This window comes from Pseudopipra pipra, chromosome 17 (assembly GCF_036250125.1).
Source record: "Pseudopipra pipra isolate bDixPip1 chromosome 17, bDixPip1.hap1, whole genome shotgun sequence".
NCBI lineage: Eukaryota > Metazoa > Chordata > Aves > Passeriformes > Pipridae > Pseudopipra > Pseudopipra pipra.
Window position 1 is genome coordinate 14,751,712 of NC_087565.1, and position 12,330 is coordinate 14,764,041.

A 12,330-nucleotide genomic window follows, 5' to 3' on the forward strand; every position below is an offset into this window, starting at 1 on the left:
TGTGTCCTGGTTGTCCCTGGGCACTGAAAGGTCTTGTATTCCTTATTTCTGTCAAGCTCTGACTTGCTGAATAACCTGAGAAATATGGAACTAAAATAAATGCAGTTATCCCACAGTGCCTGTAAATCTCCTTATTCTACATTCATGGAAATGCTCCCATCCTGCATGGACTGTGAGAGCTGAACAGCATAGCTTGCCTCTTGGAAATGGAGAGATTGAAAGCCCTGTGACCCCTTAGCTCCTACCTTCTTCTGGAGAGCTCTTCTGGCTCTTCAGCCTGGGCTTGGAGGTGGTTGGGAATCCCCTGCGGTCTGCAGCCGGCAGTGTGGGAATGCAGTGGGGAACAGCCCAGGGCTGCAGGCACTGTATGGCTGCTGGGCAGCCCTTCCAGCAGGGAGGCTTGTGGGAGGATCTATGGGAGCTCTGCTTGCCTTTGCTTCAAGCACTCACTGCATAAAATGAAGGATTTTCCTAAATTTTATGGGTCTGTTTAAGCAAAAGGTGAGTTTTGCTTGCTGCAAATGCTGCTGAGGGTTGTTACTGGAGCTCCTTGGGTCAGGAGCAGGGTCCTGAGCAGTGAGAGGCAGTGCAAGGAGACAGGAGCCATCCGAGCCTAAGGGCACTTGTGAATCTGTCCCAGGTGTGTCCGTGGGCTGCTGGTCCATACTGGGCTTCTTTTTGTCACAATGAGACTGTCAGGTGCGATGACCTTTGGAGCTGGGTGCATGGAAGAGTTTTGGGCACCTGCTCTGTAAGGATAAAGGGCAGGGGGAGCAGTGAGCTGCCAGGATGCTCTTTTCTTGCACCCAGGAGCATTGGACCTGGTCCTCCCCCATGGTCCAAAGGCTGCACAGGCTTTCTTCCCATGCTCTTTCCTTGACTTCCTTCCCACTCTGACAGAGAGGACTGAGCAGGGAGGACAGCCTGGACAGCCCAGGGCAGCAGTGTTGTCCTCTGCCCCACCTGTGCCGTGTTCCAGTGCAGTGGAAACACATGTCCCACTGCCAGGGCTGTCCTGGTCACGAGACGGAGCTTTCTGGCCATAGTTGTTGAAGGCTGCATCATGGAGGAGTGTCTCGGGAACAGAGCCAGGCCCCACCTCTGTCATGCACATCCCATGGTGACTGCAGAGCCTGCTCAGAGACATGATGGAAGGTGGCACTTGTGTATTTTTAGCTTCTGCTGCATTGCATTAAGAGCTGGAAACAAGGGATGCGGACATCCAGCAATGAGAACACAACAGCCCATGCTGTGCATGCCACTGGTGGGGATGGCAGCGGGTGCAGAGGTTGGCTCTGCCAAAACCCTCTGTGAAAGAAGCTGCCTGTTCTGCTCCTGTCGGGCTCTGCAGCCAGCTGTGCAGAGAAACTGGGCTGGGGGCAGGCAGTGTGACCATCTCAGGGAGGCAGAACTGTGTCACGGTGCCCATCCTGGGCTGCGGGTGCAGTGGCAGCCTGGACGGTGGCTTTGGTCAGTGCTGTGGGGGGAAGCCAAGCAGCAGGGGTGCTGGGCCACACCTGGGCATCAATCTCTGCCTAAAGAGCATGGAAACCTTTGATGGCCTCTGCAGTCAGGGTCCCTGTGGACACTCCATGTACAGAACAAATCTCTTTGGGGTTTAAGCCATGCCCTAGACCCAAATGCAGGGCTTCTTTGGGGCTCTCCTGGTGGACTGTAGAAAAGCCTGGCCAAGCCTGCAGCAAATGGGGTTTGAATGGTCCTGGCATTTGGATGCAAGGTGGCATGTGGCATGGCCACTGCTGCTGGCTGTGGTCACACTACCCAGCAAGAGTGTGTTGTGTGGATGTTGTCTTGAGCCTAGTAGCCAGGGCAGCTGGATCTGTTCTTGGCTATAACCATGAGAAGTTCTCAGCTGTGGCCTCCTTGCTGGATGGAGCTACCATTCAGGTCCCGAGGCTGTGGCAGAGCTTTGCTCTGCTGAGAACACTGTGCTCTTGGAGGGGAAAGTCTGCAGGATGGGCAGTGAGGTGGACATGAAGCTGTTGGTCCTTTCCTCTTCCTGCGCCCAAACGCGTGCAGTACTGCAGGGTTTGGATATGGATCAGGAGTGATGCTGGCTGGTGAAGAGGCTCCAACATCCAGCAGTGCTGATCCAACATCCGCTTCATCCCTGTCGTACGTCCCGACTTCTGCCACGTGGGTCCAGGGGAGCGAACCTCTGCTCCTGTCTCTCCCAGATATCCCATGGCAAGTGCATAACGTGTGTAATCAGTGCCACCTTTATGGGGCAGCAGATGTTGCTAGGCTGACTGACCATGGGCTGGGAACCCAGGAACTTTGGAGTCAGGGTCTCGCAGGCCATGGAGGGAACAGGGCTCTGGATGTGTGATGATTCCCTCCTGGCTGGGCAAAAGGTGCAGAATCTCTTGCCCCATCCAGCCAAGCCTGACCTCTTCTGCTGTACCTCTCCCGCTGTACCTCTCCCAGGTGCTTGGGCACAGTTCTCTCTTGTCTTCACCCAAAGCTGCCTGCTGCTCTCCAGTCTCACTTGCTTCTTAGGACTCTCATCACATAACATCCTAGTGTCATCCTGGCCCCCTGTCCCTAACTGCACTGTCCTGCCCCCAGTTCCCTCCTTCTTCCCCACCCCCCTTCTCTTTGCAGTTTCCTCTTCTCTGCTCTTCCCTTTGCAGGTATGTGGCGCAGGCAGGTGAGGGAGAAGGCGAGGGTTTCATACTCGGCTCAGACCACAGGCAGTTCCACTGGCCTGAGCTGGTCCTTGCCCTGAGCAGGTATGGGGTAACACTGCTGAGCTTCACTGCTCCTGAGCTCCTGCACATGTGCCAAGTAGAGTTTGTAAACAGTCCCTTTACATCCCTGTGAGCCCAACTTTGCTGGAGGGCTCGGAGAGGGTCAGGGGTGCTGTGTGACCCTCATGGGCTGGGGTGGCTGGTGCGTCTTGCAGGCTCAGCAGTTTGGGAGAGAGGAGGGAGCCCTTCGAGGACCTGAGGTAGGAGCAGCTTTGTCTCCCATCTCCTAGTGGTGTTTTCCCCCCACCCCTGAATAAAAACTCAGGAATCAAATTGAGACTATAAATGAAACTAATTTCAAGTTAAAGAAAGCACACTGTTAAGGCCCACCCTGACCCTGGCTTTGCCCTAAAATGGGTTGTGCAATTATAAGTGCTCTCTGTTAGCCTCCATGGCTCTCAGGGGAAGTTTCAAACATTTTTGCTCTGATCTTCTCTTTGACACTAGTTAGACACATGGGACAAGACTTGGTGCTGCAGCAGATGCTGAGGGACTGTATGAAATGTAATTTATAGAAGATTCCTCTGTGAATAAAAAAAACTTACAAGCATTACATTAAAGTGTACTATGGAAACATGAAATCATTACAATCATCACCAAAAAAATGGCACTTGAGAGACAGTGCAAAGGCAGGGTTCTAAGGATAAAAAGTGTTCTGAGGAAGCGGAGGCTGCTTGTATTGGCTGCCAGACGTTTAGAGATGGGCATCACCTGCCAAAACCTAGAAGTCATGACCTTTACTTCTCCCCCACTGCAAAATACCCCAGAAGCAAAAAAGCTGTGTGCTTAGGTAGGCATGTACGAAGACATGTAGAAGGGGCAGTTGAATGGAAAATGATGTTTCTCTTCAGTTAAAAAAAAATTGTAGTAAGAAAAAGGAGACATACTCTGTGAATTTAAAAGTAAACCTGTAGCAAGGCAGGACTACATATATTTTTAGGAACCACTAAAGACACAGAATCTAATAGCAAATCTTTTTCCAACCATCTCAGGACTAAAAAGCCTTTAAGAGGAGTCACAGGGTAAATAAGGTGTTGAATGAGGGCTTGTGGAAACGCAGCACTGGCAGAACAGCTCAGTCAGGAAGGCTCCCTACCCAGAGCCATCCCTGATGCCAGAGGCATCAAAGAGTTACCCTTAAATTAAAGGGTTTGATAAAGACATTTTTGAGCTAAGTAACGCAAGCCACCTGCTTTGATGGTGTTTACTCCAGAATTGTAAAGGAGCCTGATGATATTTGGGAATTGCTCATAATGTTTGGGGCATTGCCCATCAGGAAGGGAAGGGGGGAGTAAATGTGAAACTAGAGGCCAATAGGTTCACTTGGGTATTGAGTAAATAGTTAGGAATTATAATAAACACTTTATTTCTGAAAATACTACACTGATAAATAGTCAGCATGGCTTTTGCAAAGCAGAGTTAGTCCTTCCAATCTGCCAGGGGTTTTAAAGATAACTGGATCACAGGACTGAAGTCGGGCTGGGCTGGTGCAGGGCTCATGGGCTTCCAACCAGCTGTTGAGGAAGTTTCTCACTGAATGCTCTTAAAGAAGCGTTGTCCTGACAAAAGCTCTTTCTGTAAATTAGTGACTGGTTAAAGGCAAGGAAGCAAAATACAGGGAAGGTGTTGCAGCTTTCACAGTGTGGACTGGGGAAGAAAGGTGCTGGCTGATTCCTGCAGTCATCTGAGATGCTGAAATGGAAATGGAGACTGAAAAGTTGAGAAAAGTCTCAGAGTGTGCCCAGTAAAGCCTTGGGGGAACCAGCCATGCACATGTCATCACTGGAGGCTGTCCCTATTCATGGAGGAGACTGTAAAATGCTGGCAGAGAGTTTGGTGTCTGCCTACAGGTTGTTCCAGAGGTGTGTTCAGTGATTTGTAAAGGGAGAAGGAGCAGAGCAGAAACCCTCCTGCTGTGCTGTGGTACCTCTGATGCTACGTGCTTCCTATTGCCACCCCATAGCCCATGGGGTTGGAAGAGGTGCGGAACAGGATAAGGCAGGTGGTCTGAGAGCTGGCCACTCCGCCTGCGAGGAGAGGGTGACGTGTCACCTGTACCTTAGCTGGGCCAGGAGAGCTCTGCAGGGAGAGGACGGCAAAACTGAATTGTACGGAGTGGGTGACATGGAGACTCTCTCATACCCTGAGAAGTAGAAGCCACTTAGGAGGGCAGCAGGATTTAAACAAAATTCTTGGGTTTTCCCCATCCCTTATGAGTCTGTAGTACTGAATGCCCCTGGGTGCTTTGACACCCAGGGTTACAGGTGGGTTTGTCATTGTTTGGGTGCAGCCTGTCACTGGACATCCTGAGCTGGGCCAGCCTGGGCAGACGGGGCACAGAGGTGCTGCCTGCCCTGCCCCACTCCTGCCCCCTCAGGGTCAGAGTACAGGCCTAGAGCATCCCCAGCTGGTGCAGAGCAGCACAGAGCAGCCTGTCTTGCCCACCTACTGTAGGAGCGTCCCAGGGGTACGGTTTGCCAGGTTTAGGCTCCTGCAGCTGTGCGTGTTCCTCCCCCGTGTCGCTGTTGGCCACTGCTGCAAACAAGATGCCCTGTAGCCCATTCCCACCATGAGCCTGGTGGCTCATGGAGACATGTCTCAGGCCACTCAGGCCGAGGTTGCTGCTGCAGCAGTGCCTCCCTGCAGTGCTGTGTCCCCATCAGTGTGACACCAGCCCTTCAGCCTCTCATCCTTTGGAAGTAGGGATGATGTTCCCTGGGGCAGCAGCACGGGCACAGTAAGCTCCTGCCTGGCACAAAGAACCAGCCAGGCTGCTGCAGGCAAGTGGTAAGGGTGCTCTGGAGCCATGCAGGAGCACAGATAAGGCTGGCACTGCTTTCTTAGTCTTTTCCTGTTGACAAGAAGCCAGGATAAACTGAACCTCATCAAGGGGAAGTAGAAAAAGCCCATTCCCTGGCTCGTGGCAGTGAGCCAGGCTCTCATGGCAAACTGTACTTGGCAGCACAGTCCTGTGTGGATGGCCAGAGCTTGCTGTGGACTTCAGAAGCATGACATGGAACATTTTCCTCTCAAGACAAACCAGGAAACCTTGGGAGCAGTAGGATTTCTGGGCTGGCAGCAGCTTGCCTGCGCTTGGTGGGAAGCAGCCTGGTCTCCCTGCCCTCTGTGTGTCTGCTGCCCGTGCAAGCCCGGGCCGTGAGCCTGGTCCCACAGGCTGGCATTTGATGGCCTGTTCATGGCAGAGCCTGTGCCAGAGGCTTCTGGCTGCTCCAGCTGGAGGCAAATGCTGCTGACTGGGACCAGCACTGCTCCTGGGACACAGCAGGCCTGATGCCCACAGGGATCCCAGGGCAAGGCACTGACACTGAACATTAGGAAAGCAGACTGCACGCTCTTCAGGGAGATTGTCAGTGGGATCCCCTGGGAGACTGCCCTCTGGGACAACGGAGTGGAACAGAGCTGGATCTTTAAGGAAGCCTGGGTCGGGGCAACCCCCAGTATCAATCCAGGCTGGGAGATGAACAGATCAAAAGCAGCCCTGCTGAGGAGGATTTGGGAGGGCTGGTGCATGAGAGGCTGGACATTCCCCATCTGTGTGCACTAGCAGCCGAGAAACCAGCCATGTCCTGGGCTCCATCAAAAGCAGCATGAGGGAGGTGATTCTGCCCTTCTGTTGTGCTCTGGTGAGACCCCACCTGCAGTGCTACCTCCAGGTCTGGGATCCTCAGCACAGGAAAGACATGAACCTGTTGGAGCAAGTTCAGAGGAGACCACCAGGTTGATTAAAGAGATGGAGCACCTCTCTTATGAGGAAAGGCTGAGAGAATTCAGTTTGTTCAGCTCGGAAAAGAGGAGGCTTCAGGTTGACATAATTGCAACCTTCCAGTACCTAAACAGGGCTTACAAGAAAGATGGAGAGGGGCTTTTTACAAGAGCATGTAGTGACAGGACAAGGAGAAATGGATTCAAACTAAGAAAAAGTAGGTTTAGATTAGATATTAGGAGGACATTCTTTGCTGTAAGAGTGGTGAGACACTGGAACAGGTTGCCCAGAGAGGTTGTGGCTGCCCCACTCCTGGGAGTGTTCAAGTCCAGGTTGGATTGGGCTCTGAGCAACATGGCAGGGGGTAGAACTAGATGATCTGTAAGGTCCTTTCCAACCCAGGCCATTCTGTGATTCTGTGATTCTAAATTGTTCCAGCTGACCCTCAGCTTGTGAGATCTGAGGAATGCAAGGCTGAGACTGATCTTGTTGCACAGCCAGTGGGCTCGGAGGCAGCATCTATAGTGCTGATTTTCTCCTGGCCCAGAATGTATTCCCGTCAATTGCTTGGGTGCCCTTTGATGGCTGGTCCATGTGGTGGTATGTTTGCTCTCCCCCATCCCAAGACAGCAGCAAGGGCCAGGGCAGAGCACTGCAGGGGGCTGCAGGCAAGGCAGGGGTGCTGACCAATGCCCGCCAAGCCTGCAGCCCCACTCATGGGTGGCTGCAGGGGCATTGCCCCCTTGCAGTCTGTTTCATTTACTGCTTTTATCTAATCCAAATCAGAAATCCAAGTGTACAAACCACCCTGTGTCTAGACCACCCTGGATGGGCTCCAGCCCTCAGCCTGTAAGATGTAAAGATTTACATTCTCTCCCACAGCTCTGAAGTACCTGAGGAACTGGATGGTGCTGGGGTTCTGCAGGGCCAGGCATTGCTGCCAGAGGCACTGGCACCTTAGCACCGGGGAAGTGGCTTGTGAAGGAACCAGCACCCCTGGCCTGGGGCAGCCGTGGGTGTGGGGTGCCAGGGCAAGCACTGCCCCTGTCCCCACAGGCACAGTGCTGCCCGGCGCCTCCTGGGCCACTCACCTGCTGCCCTACAGCCTCCCTATGAGGAGGTACCACCTCCAGGCTGGCAGGATGGGCCCATGTCTTATTTCATGCATGACACAGCCACCAGCCACCACAGGACCAGCTTTCCAGCACTGGTCACGCTGCTGGGCTTGGTCTGGTGCTGCTTTGCCAGCCCCACAATGAGCCAGCCCAGCAGTGGCTGCTGCTTCCCTCTGCTTGTGGCTGAGCCGTGCATTAAAAGGAGGAGCTAATCAGGTGGTTGTGGGTGAGAAGTTTGCCATCTCCTATGAGAGCTGTGGGGTTTGCTCTGCCACTGTGTGGTCAGAGGAGCAGCTCAGACTGCTCTTGCTGCCAGGGCAGCGGGCAGAGACCTGCCTGGGCACCTGGAGGTATCCCAGCAGTGCCACACGGGATCGGTGCTGGACGTGGCCTTAGCTGCTCTCCAGTGGCCTCTGGTCACAGGCAGGGAGGAGAGCGTGCAGTGGGCTGACCGAGGTGCTGCCTGTGCCAGGGCACTGGGGATGGGAACTGACCGGTTGAGCTGAGCACGACCTTTTCCTCTCCCCGTCCTTACTGCACACAACTGCGCTTCTGCCCAGTCCTTTGTGCAACCCTTGCTCTCTCCTGCTTTAGCAGCTGCTGTAAGAGATGTTTCTTGTTCTGACTGTGAATTGTCACCCACAGCTCCCTTCCTTGGGCTGTCTCCTGCCAGCCCCCTGGCCTGGGCCAAGGTTGCTGCTCATGAGCCTAGGCCTTTACCAGGCTACTCGAGCAGAGCTGGGCCCCTGAATGCTGCTGTCTGGTCGTGCCTGCCGCAGCCAAGCATGCCAGGGAGGCAGCTGAATTCCTTTCAATGTTCAGTGCTGGAAAGTTCTCCGGAAGTGAAGCTGTAGCAGGAAGGGCAGCTCTGCTCTCCTGGGCTGGAGGGAGCCCCAGCACTCAGCAGCTTCCGGGAGAGGTGCCAGTCTAACCCTCTTTTGCCCCAAGGTCTGCCCCATATGGAGCTGGTGCCCACTTGTTGCAGGCTGCAAGACATCCTTAATTTCCTCTCCTTGCCCTGTCGGGACAATCCTTGTCTCTGGGCAACAGGCAGGAGGTGGCCTGGGCACAAGGGTCTCTCTGGCCTCAGCAGAGCGAGGTCTGGAGTGTCCGATCAAAGGCAGGACTGTGTTTGGGGCACACACTGGGGCCAGCTTGGGACCTGCGTGGGCTGGTGGGGAGGCCAAAAGGCCTCTATCTGTCACTTCCATTGGGCAGGGAAGGGATGTCCTCCCTGTTGAGCTGTGTCTGCCCGTGGTGGCCATGAGCCGTAGTCCCCATGTGCTGATGGACACTGCTGTGCTGCACTGGGGGATTGGAGCCTCGGGCTGCGGTTCCACCCGCAGCACCTGCTGTTTCCAACTGTGCCATTTGCTTCACTCACTGCCTTTCTGTTCTCTCTGCAGCCGCTGACCTTAAAAACGCTGAGCCTCTCCCCAATGTCGTCTGCCTGGGAGTGCAAGACACAGGACACCTTTGCCAGCAGCGAGGAGCAGGACGAGGTGCCCCACCAGGTGACAGTGACGGGCACGAACACGGGCAGCCAGTGCCAGTGCCCAAAGGAGGAGCCCGGTGGGGCTCCCCAGAAGCGGACGAGCACCCAGAATGGGATGCAGGACAGTGGGGGCGGGGGCACAGGGGTGAAGAAGAAACGGAAGAAAAAGGATCTGGGAGAGCAGGAAGGGGGAGATAAAGCAGCTGCGGAGGTGAAACCAAAGAGGAGGAGAGAGCCTAAAGAACCAAAAGAGCCTAAAAAGGCAAAGGAGTCCAAGAAGCCGAAGGAGCCCAAACAGAGGGAGGTGGCCAAGAAGCCTCGCAAACCTCGGGAACCCAAAGCCCCAAAGGAGCCTAAGGACAAGAAGAGCAGCGCTGAGCCTGCCCCCAGAGCAAGACCCAAGAAGAGCAGGTGGGTGGTGGTGTGGCCATGTCTGTGTGCCTGGTGTGGACAGGGCTGTGGGCTTGCAGGAGCTGCAGCCCGGAGAGTGGCACTGGATGTGCAGGATGCTTGTGCTGCAGGCTGGACGTGCCAGCTGGGAGGCCAGGGTGAGCTCTGCTCACGCACAGGCAGGACAGACAGGTGCCCTTTTGGGGATGAGGCCCTGTGAGACCCCAGATCCATAAGAGGACCAAAGAATCTTGGTCTCTCCTTGGCGTGGCCTTTATGCCAAGTGTCCTGGGGCAAAAGGGACCTTAGGGTGGTGTCCCACCAGGACAGTGAAGTGCTGTGTGGCAGAGGGCCTGTCATGCCTGTTTTGGGGCTGGGGCAGAGTGTATGTGAGTGAGAAAAACATGACCCTGGACTCTGTGCAAGTGAGGCTCCCTGCACACCCAGGGGCTGGCAGTGTGCCTTCCCTCAGCTCAGGCTTGGGAGGATGGTGGAGCACATCCCATTCCAGCTCCCTCTCCCGGGTGGCAGGAGCTGTCCCTCCTTGCAGCTGCGGAGCTGTGCTGGCAGCCGAGGCCAGCGGTGGGGGGAGGCCTGAGGACTCCCTGGTACTGCACAGCCCAGCGCTGCCGCCTCCGCTAATTCCTCATCCTTTTAATTAACAGGCTGATTGGACAGAAGCTCTGATCTCTTTTTAATTGGGGATGTGTGCACATAGCAGAGCAGGTCTCAACAGCACCGCTGTCATTTGGTTTACTGTTGTGGACTGGTGAGAATAAGTGGTTTTGGAGAGTCCTGTACAAAGCAGGCCCATCAGCTGGAACTGAGCCCTCCTCATGTACTGTAAATAATCCATGAGCTGAATATATTTGCACTGTAAATGCAATTACTACAGGAGCCAGCTGGGAATTTTTCAGCAAAATCCTTCTTTGTTACAAAACATCAATTTGGTAGATCTTCTTGAGGACACTTCCCTGGAAATGGTCTCCGGAATGGACTTTCCCGGTCTGTGGGATCTGCCCACCTTCCTACCACCATGGCTGCCCAGGGCATGTGTGCAGGGTGAGGACTGAGCCCTGGGTCTTCCACAGCCCTGCTTCTTCAGAGCTCACTGACAGCCAGATCCTGGAGAGGCCAGGGCTGCAGAGCCAGCACCAGGGCGGCCTTTAGTGCCATTGGTGTGGGCTGGTTGTGGGCAGGAGGAGGTCTGGGGAGCTCACCAGGGTGAGTCAGGTGCCACGTCCCCAGCGGCTCCCTGAGCCATGCAGTGCTGTCACTTCTGGTCTTCCTCGAGCCTGGGGCTCTGCACATGTTAATTGTCCTGGGCTGGTGAGCCAGAGAAGATAGGGGATGGATGGATCAAATGGACAGTGCCAGGAGGGTGAGGAAAGGGCTCCTCCAGGCCCCAATGAGGGCTGCAGCAGGGAGATGGAGGTGGAGAGGGAAGGAGAGGGGCAGGAAAAGGAAGGATGAAGCCCATGTAAATGCAGCATTGGTTCCCAAGGAGGGTCTTGGGATCAGGGATGCAGCTAGCAGCTTTTCCTACTAACGCTTCTGCTCCACCAGTAAGAACCTGCCATACAGGCAGTTCACAGAGGTCTGCCCATGCAGCGGGAACTGTGGGACCTGACCAAAGCCAGGGAAACCTGGGAAAGAGGAGACCATGGAGGCTTGTGCTCGTTTAAGGTATTCATGGCTCTCGTAGGAGCTTGTTGCCACCCTGGCAGGTCCTGTGGCTGCCAGCAGTACCTTCACAGGGCATCGAGGGTCACATGACCATGTGACCTGCCATGGACAGGACACCTTGCTAGAGATGGGGCTCGTGGCAGGGTAAGCCCAGCTGCAGAGCTGGAAACCCTGGCCCTCCTGCCCGGGCACGGCGGGGGCTGCGTGTACCAGGAGGGGCTGAAGGATGATCCACTTGCTGTGCTGGGCACCAGCAGAGCCCTGGTGAAGAGGCCACTTCGTGCAAAACAGACCATTTAATATAACTCTGTAACACATCATGCAGCCAGAAGAAACCGTGTGTGGGAGTCTGGGAGTTCCACAGGGCTCTGCACATTCCTAATGCTCTGTCCCAGTGGAGCCTGAGCCTGTTGTGCTTCGTCCTGCTCACCTGCACCTTCCAGGAAGACCTAGTACCAATCCTGCTGCTTGGAAAGCCTAGCTCATGCATCCTTCTTGTAGCTTCTCTGCCTCCACAGCCTCTCTTCGAGCCTCATCTCAGACTTGCTTCATCCTCTGGGTCAGCCCCCAGCAAACCCACCTGTGGGAGTGTCAGGTGGAAGCTGTGCAGGGAGCAGAGCTGTGTGTCCCCCTGTGCCTCCTGCCCAGGACGGAGCTGGGGAGGTGTCTGGGGGCCCCTGGCAGTGCAGGGAGGGGAGGGGAGAGCAGCAGGCAGGGTCAGTACTCTGTGCAGATGGAATGATTGCTGGGAGTCCTCTAAGTGGCAGATAATGGTAGCATAATTTCTTCTAAATTATTTCTAATCATAGTAAATGACTGGTTCATGAATGAAACAGTTGTTAATTGTGACTTACAAATCAATATCTTGGGAGTTATTGCTCAGTGGAAGCAGCGCTCACAGAGCATTTTCAGGGCCTCTAATTCAAGTGTGGATGCATGGCCAGGGCATTTTTGGCCTGAACAGCAGATTTTTACCCTTACTTTTTGACAGTCCCAGGCAAGCAATGATTTTTCCTGTTAAATGGACCTAAAACCTTGACATGGCTTTGAAACTAACTGTTCCTCTGACACTGTGCAGGTCTGGGATGTGGAGGGAATGGATGGCGGGGCTGGCAGTGAGGAAGGGAGTATCGCTCAGCCCCAGGACAG

The 12,330-nt window shown here is 54.6% G+C and overlaps 1 protein-coding gene across 14 annotated transcripts in view; it reads left to right on the forward strand.

The window, feature by feature from the left end:
- Window positions 1-12,330, forward strand: part of CHD6 (chromodomain helicase DNA binding protein 6) — an 89,504-nt gene that overhangs the window by 34,817 nt on the left and 42,357 nt on the right. For all 14 annotated transcript variants that reach the window (XM_064674394.1, XM_064674396.1, XM_064674397.1 and 11 more), the window contains one exon: window positions 9,017-9,516. In XM_064674394.1, the coding sequence (XP_064530464.1) occupies window positions 9,017-9,516 (500 nt within the window). The remainder of the gene's footprint in view (window positions 1-9,016; window positions 9,517-12,330) is intronic.